Source organism: Perca fluviatilis, chromosome 1 (genome assembly GCF_010015445.1).
Source record: "Perca fluviatilis chromosome 1, GENO_Pfluv_1.0, whole genome shotgun sequence".
Lineage (NCBI taxonomy): Eukaryota > Metazoa > Chordata > Actinopteri > Perciformes > Percidae > Perca > Perca fluviatilis.
The window spans coordinates 34888007-34912259 of record NC_053112.1 but is presented as its reverse complement, the minus strand read 5'-3'; the positions used below and the strand labels follow the sequence as shown (position 1 = coordinate 34912259).

Sequence of the window (24253 nt, the reverse complement as noted above, 5' to 3'; positions counted from 1 at the left end):
ACTGACTATATTTCACGGCTACATTGCTACATCATAAATTCATTCTTTAAGGTGAGATATGTGGAAGAATCATGGCCATGGAGAGTCATACTCACATCTTGCTGTCGGAGAGGCACTCTGAAGCCTGGCTCTGATCTGACTCTCTAAACAAAGAACAAAATGTTTTATTGAATATCCTAATTGCTTCAACCTATGATAACAATCTGCAGAGTTCAAAATGTATTGAAATGTAATTTAGACTGGATCAACGGAAGTATTTGCAGGATAAAGCCTAACAGGCCCCTTCCGCTCTCTGTGTGATCTCAAAATCCATTTTCTATGGGAAAAAACAACAAACTTCAAACTAGCAAGCTACATTTGGAATATTATTTTTTTTTGCTTTTATGGCCTTTTATTGACAGGACAGCTTGAAGACAGGAAAGGGGAGAGAGAGAGAGGCGACAACATGCATCAATGGGCCATGGGTCGGATATGACCCCAGGCCACTGCCAAGGACTCAGCCTACATTGGGCGCACAATCTTCTACATGAACTAGAGGTAGCCCCTGCTTTGTTCTTTCTGGGAATGATTGTAAAGATTTACAAAAAAAATATGTTTATGGCATTTACTCTCTAACTGGGACGTTTTGGGACCGATTGGTGGGGTTGCACAGATACACTGGTAAGAGCAAATGAGGTTTAACCATGTGTCCAGCTAATTTAAATAACTCATGTTACTGTATTCTGTCAACAGTTAACTTCATTTAATATTGTATGTGGCGTTTTCTTTAGTGTTCGGAGCTTAGCGCCTCCAAAGACGATTGTGATTGGTTTAAAGAAATGCAAACAACCCAGAGTGTTTTTTTTCTCCTATCCAGGAATGATCTGTTACTCCACAGCGCTGTGGAGATCTTGCAAAGCGAGACTATATGTAATTATATGCATCGTTCATGTAATATCCCTTTTAAGTGTACTGTGTCACAGAAGCCAGTGTACCTCTGCTCTGACTTCTCCCTCTGTTGGCAGAACTTGAAGATGCACTTGAAGTACCTAAAAGAAAAAAGAAAAAAGAAAAAAGAAAAAAGAAAAAAGAAAAAAGAAAAAAGAAAAAAGAAAAAAGAAAAAGAAAATATCCATTGACAGTTTGAATATCGTACCTGCGCACATTCCATAGTTCCCTGAGATTCATGTGAATCTTACCGTACTCCTTCCTGGTGTACTCGGGAGAGGAGTTTGGGCTTGAACTTTCTGAAACAAAATAAAGATCATAATTAGCCTTCAGTTCATTTTCTCCTCTCCAAATGCTGTAAAGTACAGTAGAGATGTCGGTCTTTAATTCAAACAAAAAAAAACTATGTGAAAAAGACATGTCAGTAAAGCAGCCTGAACTGATGAAGCTTTAGACCTATGACTAACCGTCAAAGGCATCTGAGAGAGCTGCTGCCATGGTGGTCAGGCCCTTCCTCTCTTTTGGACCGGGGGAATAAGTGACTGCTGAGGACGATCCTTTCTTCGCTTCCCTAGATCCTCCTGAACTGTAGCTGGTCTTCGCCACTGTTGAAACTGTCACGGCGCCTAGTCCTTCCCTTTTTCCTTCTCTGCCACCACTCCCAAAACCAGAGGACATGCTAGAGGACCCCCCTCCAGCAGCCCTAAACCCCGCCCCTGATCCCCCTGAAGCTGCTGAACTCCCTCCACCTGAGGATACAGCAGAGGAGCCCCCTCGAGTAGTGATGCCGAAGCCTCCGGGGCCCTTGCTGGCTCCTGATCCACTGGAGCCGGCGGCGTGGGAGCTGCTGGATGGGAACAGAACTGAGCTGTTTGTGCCGCCTGATGCAGCTCGCTCACCTGACCCTCCTGCGCTCAGAGAACGGTCACCTGGAGGAGGAAACAAGGACATTAAAAGAGGGGAGAGGATTCATCACCTCATTATGATAAATTAAAGTGATCATTTATTACATTCTTTGGTAAAATGTCATACTTGTGTGCAAGGGCGTAACTTTGGGGGGTTTGAGATCTCCAACTATCTAGACATGTATGCATGTATTTAAAAAAAAATAGACAAACACAAATGTCGCCTTCGGAATTTTTTTTGCCAATAAAACCCCAAAAAGAAAATTTTTGATTATTGATTAACACCAGTTAATTTGTATTTTTGCATTACCATTTTAAATATTGAATGTTATTGATAAGATGCATATTCTATAGATGCCTATGTGCATTTGATTTATTGGAATGATTTGTGCGTCTGTAATAGCATTTATCATTATACTACTCTTCTCAGACAGTGATTTACAGTTAATAATATAAATGTCTTCATGATGTTTCAAGGCTTATTCCGTACCTACGAAAAATGACTGATTTTATTGCCCAAATCCAGTTTTAACGACAAGACTGCACTGGCAAAGCTCATATTTGACCTTTTTAACGTGAATACCTTTTCTACTTTAAATAACATTCCTGAGGTTAGCCACTGCTTGCCTGCTAGTGTGCCTGAACATGCCTTATTACTCTTTACCATTAAACTCTCCACTCCTATACAGTATGAGATCAAAATTATGACAGGCACATATAACATATTTGTTGCTGCCGGTGCTGCCCAGGGTTATAATCTTTCTCTAAGAATGACAGGCCTTAAGCTCCCTCTTGTGGTAGAATATAATAGAGTATCACTATAATTTATGCCTACCCCAACATACTTTAAAGCTGCATTGAAACTGGGGTAGGCAGTTTATTTTTGATATCGTTGGCCACAAATTCCATGATACTCTTTCAGCATATTGTAATCAGAGTGGTCTGAGAGAAAACTAGTCCTCAGCATCTCCTCCTAGGCTCTTTTTCAGGCTTTAGAAGGTCTAGCCCGTGACAAGAGACTTTGGCCAATCACAGGTCATTTCAGAGGGAGAGAGCGTTCCTATTGGCTTTTCTGCAAATGCGCAATGTGCAAGTCCCCACAGTTCTGTTTACAGTAGCCAAAGGCTACAATCAAGGATAAACTATCAGATAAAAGAGTGGTAATTTTCATCCATCTATATACACTGCAGTACAGTTAGTGCTGGGCCATATGGAAATAATCAAATGTCACAATATTTTGTCGGCGTCTCCTCGTTTGGATGGCAGCATTAGCCTGCTACAAGGACCAGAGGCCAAAGACACGGCACCACTCGCTGCTCCAATCTGAACCAGGACGCGCCTGGGAGGAAATGTCAACTCGGCAGACGAGCCAGTAGTTTAGTAGAATGATAATTCTCTGTGGGTTTGACCACTGATTACAAATAGTCATTTAAGCAGTAATATAAAAACATTGATCAGTGCAGCTTTAACTTCACAATCTGCACTTCAATGTGTAACCCTGTAACAAAACAATGAAATAAATCGTCAATGTGCATGTGATGATAATGCATGCTAGGTGCGAAGATGAATAATGGCGCAACTTACTTTGCGACGCCAGGTGAGTAGTAGTTACTGATTCCGTGACTACTGTAAAAGAAAATTCAACTATTAATGCAAATACTCACGTACACTGATGCTCTTCTATTACTTTAATATTACTGTTGTCACTGATGGCATAGCGTATGCAATTTTACAGCTTATATTAGCTTGTTTAAAGTTAGTTATGCATAAAGAAAACATAAAGAAAAGTGTAGAAATGTTCCAATTCCATTTTTTTTATATAAATAGTAATTATTTTTAACAGCTGTACATTACTTACTCTATATGGATACAATATGATTGCTATCATTGTTGAACTGTTCTGATCGGTGCATATTGCCGATAACAGCATTTTAGGCAGAATCTGAGGCACAACTATTAAAGTGTATGCATCACTGCATTGCTGGTTTTGCATTTCGAAACAGCCCCAGTTATAGGGCAACGCCTCTCAGATCTTACCTCTGCTACTTCCTCCAACACCTCCACCAGAGCTTACAGTCGAGGCTGTAATTAGGTTGTCCATCCAAAGCAAGCTGTTGCAACAACAACAAAACACACACTAGGGATGCTTGATTATGGAAAAATAGAAAATAGAAAATCTTTTGGTTAATATTGAAATTGCGATTATTCAACACGATTACTCGTTGACTTTTGTAAATATGTTGCACTTGTTGAACTTACAAAACAGTGAAACAGTTAAACAAATCAACAGTGAAAACACCTTGAACTGTGAAATGTCCCTGAATACTTTTCCCATTTGAACATTTATTTTCATTCAGAACAAAAGACAAAATAAGAGTTCACTTGCAAAATGTATTGTGCAAAATTTCCTCGATTATTCTGTTTTTGTGGTCATTAGGAGCCGAAATCGTAATTGCGATTAAAATCCTTGATTAATTGTACAGCCTTAACATACACTGTTTTTTATACTATTGAGGAAAAGACTGTTACACTGTGAAATGTGAAAGACCAAAACTGTGAAAAAGTAGATTTTCATAACATTGAACTGGAAAGTTACTATACCCTAAGGCAGGATTTGCGCATACAGTCCTTCAAATTATTTCATTTTGTATGATCATATTTCTTTTTCTTTGTGGAAAAGGGCTCTTTAGAATCCAACATGCCACTGATTTAAAGGTTTCAACTGAAGATGTATAGACAGGGCGTAGCTCTATGCTTACTTGATGAATGTGTCTTTTCCTTACAAAGGGACCTCCAGTATAAAGGCAGATCACTACAGAACCTCATCTGAAACGGGTATAAGGTTTCAGTCATAGCTTTAGGAAACAACATAAAATTTTTGGCTAGCAGGCACATGGATGGACTCAAAGTATAACGTATTACTGAAGGCATGTATAGTCACAGCAGAGGCATCTGACATGGGAAATTTATTTGATCAGGATTTCTACTTTCTGAAATAAGTGAGAATTACCAAAATGTGTTAAATGTGCAAAATATATAACACTGCTGTCACTTATAATGAGTGTAAGAGCAACACGGCGGGTCTTTTATGTTAATGAATTATGGGGATATAATTTGGAAACAATAACATAGAATTTATAAAGTCAACTGATCTGCCTTATGTTTTACAAGAACTGAGTTCCCTGCAGTTTTCACCAAGTAAAATGTAAGACTTTTAAGACCTTTTTAAGACGATGAATGATATTTTAGACCTTTAGACACTGGCAGTCGGACTCAACAAGTCAAATCGGCCAACAAGTCAAATCGGCCAAAATGGTTGCAGACAGCTCCTCCTCCGACTGACGACGGCACGGAACACACCAAACAGACTCGAGCCACCGACCTCGCCAGACTGTCCGACGGCCGATAATCGGGTTGGTGTGTCAGCGCCTTTACACTCACTGACTGTGACAGCATTTGGGACAACTAACGGTTAAACATGGTTCTGTTGGGCTCTCCAGGCCAACCCTGTTTAATGTGAACGAGGTTGGCCTGTCGCACCTTTAAAGCAAAACTGAACATATAAACATGGCCTTTTTGTAAGCTAATCAATTGTTTGCGTTTGATTCCACAGGTATTTTACCATTCAAATGTGAAGCCCTCTTAACTTCATGATTTGTAAGTAAGTGTTCAAATATTATCTAATTATCTTAAGTTACATTTTTGGATCCAGACACTGCAAAATGCAGCTACAATATAGGCCTTTTTGAGAGATTAAGAAAGTTGAGTTGTTAGAGATAGCTTTTCCATTGACAGCTGAAATTTGCCTCAGGTAACTGGTCTTTATGGAAAGATTATCTTGATCTGACAGGGGAGTCTGGGTATTTGGCTTTAAAAGGGCAGGTGAAGCCCCACAGCAATGCCATGGCATGTACTGTACATTACAAGCCCCAAACCACCAACACAGCCTGCACCCACATGAAGTCACTGCAGGTGTAAAACAATGAAAAGAGAGTATCTGGTAGATGAATAGGACAACATATTGGCTATGTTTCTACATTTACATATCACACTAAACATTGGCATGACACTCTTACATCCCTATTTTCAATGCAGTATTTTTATAGTGTGGCATTAGTACTTTTCCTTAAGTAAAGGATCTGAATACTTCTTCCATAACTGGTTAAATCTTCGACCTTTGGCAATAACTGCATTTAATGCTGCTGACACTGCTGTCTGTAGACACTTTACCTACAACCCAATTCCATTCCCTGAATTGCATTTTTTTGTTCAAGTGCAATTTTTGCATTTAATCATACACTGCAACTTCCTTATCTCCTCACTCATTACTTGTGTCTAGTACTTGTAATGTATACTACCTTTTAATGCTTGATATTGTATATCAGTTGGGTCAATAACGTCTGCAACTATTGCGCCTACTATGATTCATTATTATGGTCAAGTAGCAACCACCTAAAACCATAGTTCAATCTTAATTTATACATGCATCACAGCTTTTACATTCTTTGTGATTTTCCAAAACATCTCCATCCTCAATTAAAAAAAGAAAAACACTTACCTTTTAGCACATTTGTTCAGAAATAATCCCTCTCTTATGTCTCCCAGCAGCAAACACTTGATCAGTCTATCCTGTTCACCACATTGCAGTGTAGGTGTCAAGTCCAGCTACTGAAGGACTACGCTGTGCAGTGCCAGGGACTTGCATGTGCTTGGAGAGTTTATGCATTAGCTTTGTCTGACTCATAGCGTCAGTCGACAAGTTATTCAGCCCAGGACAGGCACCCTGTTTAGACGGTACAGGAAAAATAGCCCAGGGCTCAAAATCATGGGGCATTAAGGTAGTAAAAGTAATTGTAAACTAATTACTTTGGCTTGTTTTTATAATGACATGCTTTGCTGTGAAGACTAAAATAGGGCTTTGTGAGTGATAAAAATGAAAGGAATGTGACCTGAACAATACTGAATACTATTGGAGATGAAAAGTGAAATGCTCTCCTTTTTAAAGCATGGACAAAACAGTGGCTCATTTCTGTCTAACTTGTTTTAGGAAATGTGGTGCGGATCAGGATTCAGTAGCCGATTCCTCACTGTGTATCTACATAAGAGCAGTAAAAGGCAGCAGACATGAGCAAACTATGTGTCAAGACATTGACACAATTGAGAGTTGGATCCACCAAATGTATTTCTTAAAGAAGGGTGAGTTGTGGTGTTGTGTTGGGAATGTGATGACTTTGTTTACATGCTTTGAGCTTTACAGCGGCGGTGAGGCCTGACTCGCACACTGAGCTTGGCACAACACACCCACCAAAACCGTGACTGCACTTATCCTCATTGGATCTTTACAATATCTCATAAATAGGACTTAATATGACTTAAAATCTCATAATTGGGATTTATAATCTCATAATTAGGACTTAATGTCTCATAATTAGGACTTAATATGTCATAATTAATCTCTAACCATTAGAACTCAATTATGACTCAATATCTCATAATTAGAATGTAATAGTTATTGTAATAGTTAATAGTATTATGCTCCCTATAAATGGAATAACCTGCAGATTCCAATGAAATTGAACAGCCTTATTCCATTTAATCACATTAAATGTCTTCTTCATGAGTGAATGTTCATGTGCACTTTGAGTTGTATAACATTCTGTAATTGTTTTATGTGTGTACGGTGTATTGCAACTGTATATTGCATATTAATTACTATATTTTCAGTAATTTGATATGTATTGCAATTTCATATGGCATGTATTCAGGGCGTCATTGGAAATGAGAGATTGCTCTTAACTGGACCTTCCTGCACAAATAAAGGGGATATTATTATAACATCTCATAATTAAGACTTAATATCTCATCATTAGGACTTAATAACTCATAGTTAGGACAACTAGAGGAGGAAGTGTATGAAAAAGAGCAGAATGTTGAGCTGGTATTGCCTATGCCGCAGTTCTACGCTATATGAGCTATATGAGCTATATGAGCTATATGAGCTATATGAGCTCACAGGTTTTAGTCAACAGCTGTTAAAATGTGAATATGGTGAAAGGGAGTTTGGATGCATCTTAGATGTCTGACTTTGTCTCCATGAAGCATCTGGTTCTGGTTTAGCTGCTCCTAAACCAAAACAGCGAAGAAGACACTGGCTTAGCCACATCATCCTCCCAAGCTTCGCCCTCTTGTCCAAATATGGCCCCTTCAAAATACCAAGATGGCGACGGAGAAAATGCAAACTGCCGGCCTCAAAACGTCAGTCCACAAACTACTGGGTTACGTCACTAATGTTATTATAATGTTATGTCATTTTTTACAGTCTATGGTTTAACCACAGTTCCCGAGCAGTCATTGACACTCTGTTAGAGACTCCTCAGCTCTGTTTGGTTGTTTCAAGTGGAAACTTTCAAATACTGTAGAGCTCAACAGTGACTGCCCACTTTTTGAACGCCTCTGGTTCCTGAAGTGATTTTCCACAGTCAATATCTCTATTGACGTTTCAGAAAATGCTTATATAAAGATTGTAAAGAAACTAAACCAACCAGCTACAAGATGAATCATGACCATGAAACATTTGATTCAGCGCAAAAGAACATTTTGAAAACGGCAAAGGTACAAACGATCATAGATTTCAATGGTAACAGCGAGCTCCACCAATCAGAGACGTCGCTGTTACCGTAAGGATTGTAGGTAGTTCTTCATGATATCGCCAATAAAACATGTTTTTCTTAAAACAAGGTTGAATTAATTTTGATTTGTGGCTTCAGCAGGGGCATACACCTTTGTTTCACAATCTCGAATGAATAGGATTTTTACTTCTAGAACCACACTGTTGAACTCTATGCCATTGGGAGCACCAGGAGGAGGCAGAGGAACAAGATTTGTTCACAGATTATCTGTATCATGTGCTATTGTTAGGATATAGTGAGAGCCTAGTATAGTTACCTACTGTAGCATAAAGGACAGAAATGTCCCATTAAAACCATAACTTATGATCCCACACCCATTACAGCATAAAATCATGCATTCTATTATATCAGGCTTTCAGTCTACAATCCTGTCTACAAAACTGTATTTATTTACTATTTTCCACTAGATGGAGCCATTTTCTCATGTTTGCTCTATAAAGGAAATACATGGCGTTTATTGCTGCTGTATTATAGAGCTCCGCAGGGCAATGTAGCAAAGGTATAATATTATTAGATATTGGCATTGTTATTGTACTTTTTACTTTATAATAGCACTCTTCCCACTTTGCACTGCAACTGCTGCAGTAATTCCCTTGGGATCAACAAAGTTGTATCTAAGGTTGCAGGATATGAGGAAAATATGCGATAAAATTACTTGCAATAAATAAACAAATACTAAAGTGTACTCAGTTCTGCTGCTTTCAGTATTCTGCTAAAATACAACAAATTTGCTTATTGAATTATTAAACAAATTGAACATTGAATTGAATTTAAAAGGCACCACTAAAAAAGAATGACAGTTACATTTTAAAGTGCAGCTTTCTACTGATATTTTCTTTCAACTAACACGAAAAAATCTGAGTGTCTTTCACCAAATGTTTATTGTGCCACGTGATATTGCCATGACGATAAAAAAAAAAACGATAGATTGTGCAGCTCTAGTTGTATCTTCTCTTAAACACACTGATTGGATGTTGAATAATAATTAATAATTGACTAATAAAAGAATAGAATAAAAAACTTGATGCTTGTGTGTGAGCAGTTTGTCCTCTGGTTTAAAGATTCATAACAAACATTTGAATAATAATGCATCATCTTTAAAGCAGCGTCCTACCTGAGCTTAACAGCACCAACACCAACAGCAGGTGATCCATGTCCAGGTTGACCGTCTCTCTGTCCATCTGATCCCGTCTGTTTTCCCAGTGTGCTGTAGTCAGTGTATATCTGCGTACAGGCAGAGGTGGTTTGTACTGGAATATATCTAATTTTCTCGTCTTTAGTTGTACGTTGAAGTGCATTTCTGTTGAACTGATATCAGGCAGGACTGTGGTTTCTAAATCAGGTGAATGCTCTTGGGAGTCTTCATTATTGCCAGTCAATGGGTCAACACCAGCAGAGGTTTTTTTTTAGAGGAGACTGAGATACAGCTACAACTAACCATCATATATGTATACATAGATGAATGTTGATTGATGAAACAGTACAAGGTTTAAAAAAAAAAAAAGAAATCAGGACAGGTAATAAATGCTAAGAAATACTTGCTCAGTACTGATGAGCTGACCTGGGTATGGCACATCTGCATGTTCACAAAGCATCAGTTACAACAGAACAGGTGAAATAATATTGTACAGAAATGTCACACATCAACAATTATTGTTGATATTATCAGCTTTTGGATATTTGTAAAAATTTGACCATTACACATGCTTAGTACTAATTTCTTTGTCAGTTGTTACTAAAGAAGTGGTAGTAATTCATCTTCAAGCTTAATTCATATTTTATTCAGAAGCAACCAGGAAGAGAGACTGTGTAGCTAAAGCATTTTATTTGGATAAAAAGGCATTAGTTGGCATAAACATCTGACAGCGACTGATTAGTGTTGAGTCACAGTTCGCTACACAGATTTTCTACTTAAGGCTCCTGGTTGTACACACATCAAACACCAGCATGTGGTCTTCATCTTTAATAAGCAGTTACTTTGACACCAAGGTTTGTGTTCATTTGAGCACTGTGCGTGCATAGTTTCTTCTTCTGTGAGACATTGTGACACTTCTAATAGAAATAAATGCACTTTATTTGTTTAGTTAGTGTCTTCTGCATTGTTTTGAGTGGTTAAATGTTAAAACTTTACCCATAAGTGGGATATCACAGCATACGTTTATATAACTAAATAAATGGATCTCTGCATCCAAAGTTATACAATGCAATGGACATTGGTTGATTGTTCACACAGAACAAACATCCTGAAACACGTTCACCCAGTGCTATGAAATTGAATCCCGCCTGCGCCACTGTCTGGTGCATAGCACATGACTACAAGGTAAAGGGAATTCCCAGTTGTGGCACAGCAGTATAAACTTAGCGAGAGGAGTTTAGAAGTAGTTCTCGACGTCGCCCATTTCCACAACCACAGTCTTCAGCTGGGAGTAGTACTCGATTGTCACCTGGCCGTTCTCTCTGCCAAAGCCTGGAGAAGCACAGTAGAGATCATGTTAACACTGTCCATTTTAGACATTCACTCTACTTTCATTCAGGAGAATGACAACTTGGGTCGATCACTGCAATACAATCCAATACAATGAATGCATCTGACGATTTTGGTTTTCCTGAATTGCTAAAACACTAAACCCCATTCTCTAAACCAAATGCCCAGTGGGCTAAACCCATTTGTCGAAACGATCACTCTTTTTGCAAAACTCTAAACACATTCTCACTTGGTAAAACGCATTTCACAATGGGATGCACTTTTCTTTTCTTAAAGATACTTTTTTGGGCATTTTAGCCTTTAATAGACAGGACAACTGTAGACAGGAAAGGGGGAGAGAGAGGGGGAAGATATGCAGCAAACACACACACACAAAACTTAGATTTTGCGGTTTCACACATTTTTTTTATTGTACAGTCATGTGCTTTTCATTTTGTTTTTTGTTCTTTGGCCTTTTGCAGTTAGACTACTGTATTGTTCTACAAGTGCCTAATATACAGACATTCAATATTTTAGTACTTGTGTGTACAAGATATTCACTGTACAAGTTGTGATATACTTTGTTTTCATTGCAAAATGTGTCTAATGTAGGAAATACTGTAAACTGTATCTTTCTGTCTACGACATTGTGCTCTGGAATTTTCTGAGGTAATGTCTAAACTAAAGAATGCTCTGTAGGGTTTAGTTATTGAATGGCTCTGTGTATGATCTGAAAGCACAGTTTGATTTTGCCAGCAGAGTCAGATGTTTTGAGAATTTGGTTGTGTGTGTACAGTGTTGAGAAAATGGGTAAGGGTTTCAAGAAATGTCTTAGCAATCGAGAAAAACTGTAACCTTAAAAAAATTTAAATAAAAACACCCTACCTGACATCTTGTATCCTCCAAATGGCACTTCCACGGGGCTTATGTTGTAGTTGTTGATGAAGCAGGTCCCTGCCTCCATTTTCTCAGCCACACGATGGGCCCGAGAAATGTCCCTGCAAGGAAGAGGAAAGGAACCCACTTCAGATTAAGCACCAAAAAAAAAAAAAAAGTCAGTAATAGGGCTGGGTTTAAAAAATTAAAAATCGATCTTTGAGTGATCGGATATCGACTCATAAAATCCAGAAATCAATCTTTTAATAAATGCCTTTTCACATAAGTTATAAAAAAACAAAACAAAAAAAAAACAACTTAAAAAACCTACTTTTTCAGGGTCAATTCTTAATTAACCTAGTGCATTATGAAAAAAAATATTTGAGGGTTGATTCTTGCTTTTACAATTTGCAGCATTAGTTCTCTGGGAATCTCTTTTATATCCAAGAAAATTGGCATTGTAACTGAAGTTTCCCTAGCCTAGTTGATATAGAATCTAAAACGGGATCGACATCGAATTGAATCAGGAAACTATTGGTGATACCCAGCCATAGTCAAGTCTTTATGCAACTTGATCACACAGCTTCATCTGCCCTCTACACACAGAGAATACTATTGTGCAACGAATTCCACTTGGTAATTGCAACATGTTTATTGGCTGTTTTGTGGAAACTCTGAAGAGCAGCCAATAGAACGCGACAACCTCATGATCTTCCCGAGCAAAGTGTCAGCATTGTTAATCAGTAATTGCAACCGACTGCTGAGTCATGACAAACTCGAGTGTCCCCTGGGTGCACTCTGACCTGGTGAAGACTCCAGAGGCCAGTCCGAATGTGGTGTTGTTGGCCCTTTGGATCACTTCTTCCTCCGTGTCGAAGGGCAGCACAGACATGACTGGGCCGAAAATCTCCTCCTTCACACAGGTCATGTCATCTCTGCAGTTATCTGTGCCAGGAGAAGGGACCGTCTGTAACATATGGTGCATACTGGGACGCGCGGAGTAAAAGCAGACCGATTATGTGATGGTATAGCATCAGTAGCTTATTTTCATTGTTGATTAATCGATTAGTTTGGTCTATAAAATGTCAGAAAATGGTGAAAAATGTGGATCTGTGTTCCCCAAAGCCCAAGACGACATCCCCAAATGTCTTGTTTTGTCCACAACTCAAAGATATTCAGTTCACCATCACAGAGGAGAGAATAAACTAGAAAATATTCTTATTTAAAAGAAGATGAAAGCAGAGAATTCTTACCATTTTTTTTTCATAAAAAACTAAATATATAATCAAACCAATTAATCGATTATCAAAATAGTTGGTGATTAATTTAATAGTTGACAACTAATTGATTCATCTTTGCAGCGCTAGAGTGGGTACAGCTGAGTGTTACAAGAAATCAAGACATCCTACCGAGTACACAGGGTGACATGAAGTAGCCCCCTTTCAATTTGGGGTCACTGGGGACGAATGGCTCTCCTCCACAAAGCACTTTGGCTCCCTGGAAAAAACACACACCTATTAGTCAAATAACTCTGAGAATGAAACTTCATATAAATAAAGCTCAGCGAAGTTCATTCAGGAAGACTTCCATGCTTTTTCCATTCTCATCTCTCGCTTTCCCCAACCTAAATCAGCTGACTGTGGGTGTTCACTCTTTCATCTAAAAACATTTCGCCACGTTCTGCATGAGCCAATCACATCATTACATCCATGCAAGTTGACAGGGCAATTGTCCAGCTTCACAAAAGTGCTCGTTTTGCCGCCGACAGGCTCAGCTTACATAATGTTGTCAGACAATATTAAAGGATCCCTTCAGAGATAGACCTTTGAGACCTTTCTGTTTAACCAGAAACAGCCCTGAGGTCTATAGCACTACACCCACCAGACTCCATTTAAAAAAAAGCAATAATTTTAGCGTGTATCGAGCCAACATATTTTCACATGTATTGGTAAAGCATAGAGCTGTGATGGTTGGAAAAGTGGAAAGACGACAAAAACGCCTTTTCATAGTTTTATTTTGTTTCGGTCAACTTTCTCGGTAAAACAAGCACTTTTGTGCTTGACAATTGCCCTATTAACTTATAACTGTTTCGCCGCTGACCGACTGCAGCGATCTCGCTTAATACTGGACCAATGTCAAAGACTGTTGTTCCCATCAGGTCACTTCGACACAAAAACATAGGAAAATAGGGTTGAAAAAAAACGGTAGTTACACTTTAATGATGTCTCTCCTGACTGAACTGCTTTGAGGTCTAGTGAAAGTACTGGTGGTGCCATCACAGCTGACTAACCTTCAGATCAATCTCCACATTTGCTCAATTAACAGCTACTCCAATCTAAAATCATCCAAGGGTTATAAACACACCTCTTTCTTGGCCTGATTGACAAAGCCCAGCACTTTCTCCAGTTGGGGCTTGCTGATCAGCGCTCCCATGCGGGTGCCGTCCAACAGGGGGTCCCCCACAGAGATGGCCTTGGTCCTCTTCACCACTTCTTCCAGGAACTGGGGCATGATCTCTCTTTGCACATACACTCTGGTCCCATTGCAGCAAACCTATCCAAACAGAAATGTTTAAGCTGTCAAGAGCTGACAAAGAAAGGATTTGATCAGGGCGAGCTTGACATCAGAAACATAGAGGCCTGCTCCATTATGGGAAAAAAAATTCATAATCACAATTTTGATTACATGATTACTCATTGACTTTTTAACTTGAATAAAAACTGAAATGGTTAAACAAATACACAATGAAAAACAGCTTGAAGTGTGAAATTTCCCTTCATACTTTGTTTTTTCCATTCAGAACACAAAATAAAATAAGACTTTGCTTGCAAAACGTAAAAAGGGCAAATATTTATTTTTCGATTACATTGTTTTTACGATCATTAGGAGCCAAAATCTCAATAGAGATTACAAATTTGATTAATCACACAGCCCTACAACACAGTGCATAAATAATACAACTGCCTCACCTGTCCCTGTGTCAGGAAGTTGGCCATGAGTGCTCCCTTCACTGCGTTTTCCAGCTCACAGTCTTTGAAGATCAGGAGGGGAGATTTCCCTCCAAGCTCCAGAGTCACCTGCTTCACCCCCTTTGCAGACATTTCCATGACCTGAGGGAAGAGAGAACCCACCGGGCATTAACAATGGGCTTTGTAGAGCAGTTAAAGAGCATGCTAAGAGTACAACTTAACATCACTGCATTACACTGTCCATTGCCACTATTTTTATACTTTGAACGGAGTTTGCCTTCTTCCCATGTATCCACTGGTTTCCAATCATTTGACTAGGATATAACAATCATGCATAACCCACTCCCACTCCTGCTCCCACTGAACTAGCCTGCGCAAAATTAACATTTAATTTGATCACTGAGTGAGACCTTTTGTTTGAAGCCCAGGTTGGCTCCAACAACAGAGATGCACACCTTAGCTAATCAAAGCACTTTTGATTAGTTGGAATAGATGGTATTGAGTCTATGCAAATGATGCAGATGTTGAAGGTCTTCTTAGCTTTTTGTTTATTCTGTTGTTTCCTGTAAACTTTATATAAAACCCTGGCCAGGAACTCATTGTGGTCAGAGAGAATCCTAGAGCTTCTTGTGAGCTCCTTCCTCCCCAGCGCAGTGGATCAAATTCATCTGAACTAGCCACTGAATTGGACCCGAGTGAAATTCTTTTTCCACAAGGAATCAATTTGTATGCTGTATACTGTGACTGTTGCTTGTAGGGCACACTTGTTCTCTTCGGTTTAGTTAAATAACATGATAAAATTCATAGCACTGTACCTTTTTGCCAGTTGCCACACTGCCAGTGAAAGAAACTTTAGCCACCTTTGGGTGATGGCAGAGCAAAGTGCCAGTGTCTGCTCCACCTTGAACCACACAGAAGAGCCCATCGGGTACTCCTGCCTCTTTGTAGATCTCAGCCAGAATCACAGCAGTCACAGGAGTCATTGGAGAGGGCTTAAATACAATGGCATTACCTAAACACAACCGGAACGTTATGGTCTACACAGCAGTTTATGTTTAGGGTAAACAAGAGACACGTGACTGCTGGACAAACAGGCAGAAAGAATGATCTAAAATCTCATAATAATGTGGAAATACACATGGTTACACACTCACCACATGCCAGAGCAGGAGCAGATTTCCATGCAGCGATCTGGAAGGGGTAATTAAACGCACCGATTCCTACACACACACCAAGGGGCTCCCTCCGCGTGTACGCAAATGATCCACCAGGCAGCTGGATGTGCTGGCCTTCGATGAATGAAACACAACGCAACTTTAAAAAACACAAAGTTTCGGAACTTTTGGAAATCACACTTTTTGACAAAAAACAAAAAAACAAGGTGTGAGTGCACCCACCTGCAAGCGTACCAGCCAGGCCAGCATAGTACTCAATGGACTGCCAGGAAATATCGATATCCACCAGTGTTTCAGTGATGGACTTGCCATTGTTGATCGTTTCCAACTTTGCAATCTTCTCCCTTCTTTCCTATTTTGATTCAGCACACAAGAAGAAAAAAAGATCATAAATGCAAACTTTAACAAAACTATTTAAAAAGATACTCTGCTGTTATACATGTATATAGGGTATTATACAAAAACTGACAAATTGAGGTTAAAATCCTAAGCCGCGTGACATCCAAGAAGCCACACAGATGCACAAAAGGTTTATTTTGTGCAAATGTAGGCCAGCAGTAGAAAGGGGGGGGGCATATCTGTGGTTTTAATGAATAACTAGTGTCTTACTGCATGCTTGCAACAGTCTGCTCCAATTTATGTTACGCAACACTGAAATCAGACTGGCTGGTTTCCAAACTAGACGGTTTTGGTGACACAGCTTGACCATCTCACCCTGATAAGGCGGGCAGCCTCTAACATCACCCGAGCCCTCTCCATGCCTGCCATCTTGCTCCATTTTAGGTAGGCAGCGTGGGCGCTCTCTACGGCCTCCTCCACCTCCTCAGCGCCACAGGGTACCATCTGACACAAGACACGGCCTGCACATGAACGGCAACAGGTTACAGTCTGGCTGAGCTCCCAAGACAAGAAAGTAAGAAAAAAAAAAAGTGTTGCACACTCTGGTTCTAAATACATTTGATGGAGCCTGGGAGCACCTTGGTAGCTGGTGGAGCATGCAACCCATGTACGGCGTGCTCATGGTTTATCGCAGTGGGTTTAATTCCAACCCGCAGCCCTTTGCTGCATGTCACCCCGCCCCCCCCCTCTCTTTCCTGTTAGATAGCGGTTCTATCAATTAAAAGGCAAAAAGCCCCCAAAATAATAATAATAATAATAATAATAATGAAATGCATATGGAGCCAGAGTGTGCATCACTTTTCATACTTTCAAGTCGATTTCCAGTGATCAGCACCTCAGGACAGCACTTGGTATACTTTTCTATAAAAAAATTAAAATAGGCCCCAAGACAAAACACAATCATTAAAACATGGGGGAGTTATTTACTGTACTGTAACAAATGGAAAACATGTTTTCAGATTTCCCAGTGTAAATGGATTCAACTTAAAAACGCCCCTAAGTGACTTCACCCCAACAAAGAAGTAGTAGATTTGGGACCGGTCAAAAACAAGGGAAAAAAACATCAAAAACTATGAAAAAGTCAAAAAGAGCGACCGAAACATTGTCAAAGTGACACGTCGGAAAAACGGGACTAAACGTCAGAAAAAGCAATAAATATGCTGGAAAAAACTGAAAAAAGCTACTGTTTTTTTTTTTTCATGGTTGAAGGGAAGACAACACAGGGGTTAAACTGCATGGGCTTTAACTTTTTTTCACAAATATAATGTCATTTATTAAGAGTTAAGCTATGAAGCATAATTTAGGGTGCAGAACACGGTGGTGTGCTGTATTTACCAGTCGCAGGTTCAAACACGGGCTCTGCGTTTTTCTCCTGCCTGGGCTTCACTCGCTTCCCTCCCCAGAAATTCAGAGGGTCTGTGAGCAGCACGGTTCCTGTCGCGGCTCCGGGCATGGTGTCGAGAATTGACTGAGCCATTTTCAGAGAGACAAAGAGAGAGGACCTGCAACAGGGGCACAGGGAATTAACGGCAACGATGTTGACATTGACTGGGCAGAATAATATTTAGGACAAAGTGAAGCACACTGCTCTCTCCTACCCTCCTAACTGTTCGCAGTGCGAAGCTGACACAAAGGCACCTAGCTAAACTGGCACTGGGAAAGCAGCGCAGGAGAGCATACGTAGCTAAGTCATACAATAGTACTCAGAAAACAATGGCTGTAGGCTACCTTACCGTTTGTGTGCAGACGGAGTGGAATGGGTTCTTTGCTTTGACCATAGACCGTATGGCTTTGACTGGGAGGTGACATAAATAATCATGGACGCTACGTGTCGACGTTTTTTTTTTTTTTTTTTTTTACAACTTTATTGCAAAAAAATACATTCAAATAACATTTCAGACACGTACAAAATAATGCTCCAGAGAAACAATAATAAGTATTTAAATAAATAAAAAATAGTGGTAATAACAATTTAAAAAAAATGCAGAGGGGGATGATTAAACTATATAACATTACAATGAGACAAAATTAATATACATTATTCTTCAAAAGGTTCACCGTACAATATGACAGTTTTGTTACTTTTTGTGTATATGGACATGCTGGGCATCAGTGGGTCGCTGAGGACCTGTATTATATGAATCAGGTTTAAAATTAATTGTTGAGCCATATGGCCATTTAGAGGTAGGGGTGGTAATCACCAGAGGCCTTACGATACGATATCGTCACGATACTTACGTCACGATACGATATTATTGCGATTTCAAACATATTGCAATATTCTGCGATATATTGCAATTCATTACCTTTTTTCCAACTTCACATTTTTCCCAATTTCAAATGATGTCCCCAAAAGGAAACTTTGTCAACATCTGTTTTATCTAAAATGATACATTTCTCTATGGATAGATATGGACATGCTGGGCATCAATGGAAAGGGGAGGAGCTTTAGTATGCAAATAACCTTTTAAATTTAAGGTGGAGCAATATTTGGCCATTTGGGGGCAGTGCAAAGTCAGGCACTTTAGCAATAGAATAGTCAAAATCCAGATTTCATTGGCGCTGGGTTTTCTCCTTAATTCCAGGGTAGATATGGACATGCTGGGCATCAATGGAAAGGGGAGGAGCTGTAGTATCCAAATCACCTTTTACGTTTAACAGGGAGCAGTATGGGGCTATTTGGGGGCAGTGCAATGTCAGGCACTTTAGCAATAGAATCGTGAAAATTCAGATTTCATTGGAGCTGGGTTTTCTCCTTAATTATAGGGTAGATATGGACATGCTGGGCATCAATGGGAGGGCGAAGAGCTGTAGTATGTGAATCACCTTTTCAATTTATCTGGAGAGCAATATTTGGCCATTTGGGGGCAGTGCAAAGTCAGACACTTTAGCAATAGAATAGTCAAAATCCAGATTTCGTTAGCGCTGGGTTTTCTCCATAATTCCAGGTTAGATTTGGACATGCTGGGCATCAATGGGAAGGGGAGGAGCTGTAGTATGCAAATCACCTTTGAAATTCAATGTGGAGCAATATTTGGCCATTTGGGGGCAGTGCAAAGTCAGGCACTTTAGCAACATAATCGTCAAATTCCAGATTTCGTTGGAGGTGGGTTTTCTCCATAAATCCAGGGTAGATATGGCCATGCTGGGCATCAATGCAAAGGGGAGGAGTTGTATTATGCAAATCACCTTTGAGATTTAACGTGGAGCAATATTTGGCTATTTGGGGGCAGTACAATGTCAGGCACTTTTAGGGCTGGGTACCGAACGTCGATACTTTTATGGTATCGAAAAATTCTTTATCTTTCGGTGCCAAATTTCGGATCCAAAAGCGTCTGAGCGCGTAAGCGCAAGCTTATCTGTCCTCTCTGCATATTGACACAGAGCGGAGCTCCGACCGACACACACATGCACACAGAGAGGTGCAGACGGAGTAAACTGTCTGCAGTTTTGTTGAAGTCACAGAGAGTCACAGTTGGTTTCAAGTGTGGTTACAGTTTTTTAAAACTTCACGCAGACAGCGTTTGCTGCGATGTGATATAAATGGCGAGCCGAAAGCGGTCGCGGTGCTGTTGACGTTACACTTCCTCTTACAAGCAGCCACAACGGTGGTTTATCTGCCCTGATGACTGACTGACAGGCTGAGCTTGCAAGGCAAGGCACTTTTATTTATGTTACTCTGAGTGAGCAGTTTTACCACAATTTTTTAATTTTGATAACTGTTTTGATTCACAATTAAGGTGGAAAATAAAAGCTTTGTGTTTAATGTATTTTTGTTGATGTTGAAATGGATTTTAAAACATATGGTATCGAAAGATTCTGAAAGATACCCAGCCCTAGGCACTTTAGCAATAGAATCGTGGAAAATTCTGATTTCATTGGAGCTGGGTTTTCTCCTTAATTCCAGGTTAGATATGGACATGTTGGGCATCAATGGAAAAGGGAGGAGCTTTAGTATGCAAATCACCTTTGAAATTCAACGTGGAGCAATATTTGGCCATTTGGGGGCAGTGCAAAGTCAGGCACTTTAGCAATAGAATCGTCAAAATCCAGATTTCGTTGGAGGTGGGTTTTCTCCAGAAATCCAGGGTAGATATGGACATACTGGGCATCAATGGGAGGGGGAAGAGCTTTAGTATGTGAATCACCTTTTAAATTTCTCTGGAGAGCAATATTTAGCCATTTGGGGGCAGTGCAAAGTCAGGCATTTTAGCAATAGAATAGTCAAAATCCAGATTTCGTTGGCGCTGGGTTTTTTCCATAATTCCAGGTTAGATTGGACATGCTGGGCATCAATGGAAATGGGAGGAGCTGTAGTATGCAAATCACCTTTGAAATTCAATGTGGAGCAATATTTGGCTATTTGGGGGCAGTGCAAAGTCAGGCACTTTAGCAACATAATCGTCAAAATCCAGATTTCGTTGGAGGTGGGTTTTCTCCATAAATCCAGGGTAGATATGGCCATGCTGGGAATCAATGGAAAGGGGAGGAGCTGCAGTATGCGAATCAGGTTTCAATGTCACTGGGGAGCCATATTTGGCCATTTGGGGCCAGTGCAATGTCAGGCACTTACCAATAGAATAGTCAAAATCCAGATTTCATTGGCGCTGGGTTTTCTCTATAATTCCAGGTTAGATATGAACATGCTGGGCATCAATGGAAAGGGGAGGAGCTGTAGTATGCAAATCACCTTTTAAATTTAACGTGGAGCAATATTTGGCCATTTGGGGGCAGTGCAAAATCAGGCACTTTAGCAACATAATCGTCAAAATCCAGATTTCGTTTGAGGTGGGTTTTCTCCATAAATCCAGGGTAGATATGGACATGCTGGGAATCAATTGGAAGGGGAGGAGCTGTATTATGTGAATCACCTTTTAAATTTCTCTGGAGAGCCATATTTGGCCATTTGGGGGCAGTGCAAAGTCGCACTTTAGCAATAGAATTGTGAAAATTCTGATTTCAGGCACTTTAGCAATATAATCGTCAAAATCCAGATTTCGTTTGAGGTGGGTTTTCTCTATAAATCCAGGGTAGATATGGCCATGCTGCAGGCATCAATGGAAAGGGGAGGAGCTGTAGTATGCAAATCAGGTTTCAATTTCACTGGTGAGACAATTTAACGTGGAGCCATATTTGGCCATTTAGTGACAGGCACTATGACTTTTTGTAATTTTTTTTCGACATATGAGTTTTTATTACTTTTTTTGACATACTATACTATGGCTTTTTATGACTTTTTTCGACATACTATACTAACTTTTTTTGACATACTATACCATGACTTTTTATGGCTTTTTTCGACATACCATCTACGACTTTTCAACATGCTATACTATGAAATTTTTCGACATACAATGCTATGACTTTTTATGACTTTTTTCAACATGCTATACTATGACCTTTTAGGGCTTTTTTCGACATACAATGCTATGACTTTTTATGACTTTTTTCAACATGCTATACTATGACCTTTTAGGGCTTTTTTCGACATACTACACTATGAATTTAATCAGGATACTGCAGTTCTGGTACTAAGCAAGTCAGGTGGGGGATGAGTTTGTCAACCCCCTTCTATGTCTCCAATGGAGTGCGGCAGGGTCGAATTCTGTCTCCGCTGCTATTCAATCTGTACATGGATGATTTATCTAGGGAGTTAAAGGACTGTAGAACTGGCTGCTTGGTGGGGGATAGTCTCATTAATCATATGCTTTACGCTGATGATTTGGTGGTACTGTCTCCCTCTAGTGCTGGCCTGCAGCAACTTCTTAGAATATGTTCTCAATATGGATTAATGTTTGATATAATATTTAACTCTATGAAGAATGTGGTACTGATTGCCAGAACCAAGGAGGATATGAAGTGTGTCTATCCTTCTTTCTCATTGGCAGGTGAACCACTAGAGGTTGTAAAGAAAGTTAAATATCTGGGACATGTGATAAGAGATGACCTTTGTGATGATGATGATGATGATGATGTGCAGCATCAGTGTGGAAAACTGTATGGGCAGGCAAATATGCTGGCACGCAAATTCCACATGTGCACCCCTGATGTTAAAATCTCACTCTTCAAAACCTATTGCACTCCACTGTATACTGCCCACCTGTGGTGTAATTTTAGAGTCGAAAATGAAAAAACTTCAAGTTGCTTACAATGATGCACTGAGAATTGTGCTTAAAATTCCTAGGTGGAGTAGTGCCAGTGAAATGTTTGTGTCTAACAATGTGCCCACTTTTAACACTCTTTTTATGACTTTTTTCAACATGCTATACTATGATTTTTTATGATTTTTTTTCGACATACTAAACCCTTACTTTTTTTGACATACTATACTATGACTTTTTATGACTTTTTTTCGACATACTATAGTGACTTTTTTGACATACTATACTATGACTTTTTATGGCTTTTTTCGACATACTATACTATGACTTTTCAACATGAAATTTTTCGACATACCATACTATGACTTTTTATGACTTTTTTGACATGCTATACTATGACTTTTTTTTTTTTTTTTTTTTTTTTTTTTTTTTTTCTTTATACTATGACTTTTTTTGACATGCTATACTTTGACTTTTTTTGATATGCTATACTTTATTTTTATGACTTTTTTCAACATACTATACTATGATTTTTTATGATTTTTTTCAGCATACTATACTATGACTTTTTTTTCGACATACTAAATCCTTACTTTTTTTGACATACTATAGTATGGCTAAAGGAAATGTGATTTAGCTTAGGCTACAGCCCACCTTACCATCAGCACATACCTGATTAAAGATTACACTTAATGTCTAAAGAGTTTAAAACGTACACACACACAGGCTACACACACACACACACACACACACACACACACACACACACACACACACACACACACACACACACACACACACACACACATATGTGTGTGAATGGTTCCTGTAACATGTAAAAGTGCTTTTAGTGGGCTGCTTGTTAAAACTAGAAAAGTAGCCTACTGTATAAATAAAGATTTAAAACACTGTAAACGATGAGGCTCCAGGAGTAGCGTCAGATCTGTGAGTCATTGGGATAGAGCGCCATCTGCCCATTGACACCTCGTTGTGGCCGAACATGGTAATGCAGCCTGTTTCTCCAAGCCCATGGTGCTCTAGATGAGGGTTCCATTTTAAGCGAGTAGCGGCCACATTAAAAAAATAATAAAACGACAACACAATCTAATGGGCTCGTATTTTCATTTTCAAAACTGTTTTACTCACTTGCGGGTCAGGATCGCCCGGAACATTTTCTGGTGCGGCAGGTCAAGCTGGTTGCGGACAGTCTGAGCGGTAGACAGGTAGTTCAGAGAACACACAGTGCACCTGAGTGTCTCTGTCACCGTCAGGTCAATGTCCAGGACCTTCCGAGCTCTCTTGTGGACACCGTAGCCCGTCAGCTGCTTCCCACACTCAGGGCAGTTTGCCTTCACCTTCCACAGGTGGTAGGGCATCCACACCATCAGCCGATTGGGAAAAAAAGCGATCTGGTGTTGGTGTCTGGTGGTAGCCTATATGATAGAGTCCGGATCGGGCCGAATTTTACTGTCCGAGCCTGGCCCGCGTCCGACAGAGCCGTGTCCGAACCCGGCCCGAGCCCGACAGGCATTAAGAAATGTATGTCCGAGCCCGACACAGTTAAAATCTCATCTTTTTTCCTCTCATACTAATGACACATGTAGGCTACGTTTATTTGTGTGGAAAGCCCTTTTTTATTAAGCAACTGTAGGAAGGCATTCGGAAATGTCAACATGAGCGCATCAGCGCACACGGGGCAACAAGCGCACGTTAATCAGCTGTTAAGATGTTCAATGGGTTAAGCTCTC

The 24253-nt window shown here is 39.8% G+C and overlaps 2 protein-coding genes across 6 annotated transcripts in view; both read right to left on the bottom strand.

Annotated features, from left to right (window-relative positions):
* LOC120555512 (collagen alpha-1(XVII) chain-like) overlaps nt 1–6518 on the bottom strand; it is a 36042-nt gene extending 29524 nt beyond the window's left edge. For all 3 annotated transcript variants that reach the window (XM_039794251.1, XM_039794261.1, XM_039794266.1), the window contains exons 1-7: nt 6391–6518; nt 3870–3943; nt 3417–3458; nt 1395–1856; nt 1179–1226; nt 975–1028; nt 96–143 (exon numbers count right to left, since the gene is read on the bottom strand). In XM_039794251.1, coding sequence (XP_039650185.1) covers nt 96–143; nt 975–1028; nt 1179–1226; nt 1395–1856; nt 3417–3458; nt 3870–3933 — 718 coding nt within the window. In that variant the 5' untranslated portion in view covers nt 3934–3943; nt 6391–6518. The remainder of the gene's footprint in view (nt 1–95; nt 144–974; nt 1029–1178; nt 1227–1394; nt 1857–3416; nt 3459–3869; nt 3944–6390) is intronic.
* Nucleotides 6519–10324: 3806 nt separating this feature from the next.
* LOC120563116 (4-trimethylaminobutyraldehyde dehydrogenase) lies at nt 10325–23674 on the bottom strand. Of its 3 annotated transcripts, none has more exons than XM_039807232.1 (12): nt 23652–23674; nt 17740–17906; nt 16720–16865; nt 16228–16357; nt 15985–16119; nt 15646–15842; nt 14831–14971; nt 14226–14414; nt 13271–13358; nt 12665–12806; nt 11871–11983; nt 10325–10988 (listed from the first exon to the last, which is right to left on the bottom strand). In XM_039807232.1, the coding sequence occupies exons 2-12, from the start codon at nt 17879–17881 to the stop codon at nt 10894–10896; spliced, it is 1518 nt and encodes a 505-aa protein (XP_039663166.1). In that variant the 5' UTR covers nt 17882–17906; nt 23652–23674; the 3' UTR covers nt 10325–10893. The 3 variants fall into 3 exon arrangements, with proteins under 3 accessions (XP_039663166.1, XP_039663175.1, XP_039663182.1); XM_039807241.1 differs by lacking the exon at nt 23652–23674 and adding an exon at nt 18138–18235; XM_039807248.1 differs by lacking the exon at nt 23652–23674 and adding an exon at nt 18003–18109.
* Between the last annotated feature and the right edge of the window lie 579 nt (nt 23675–24253).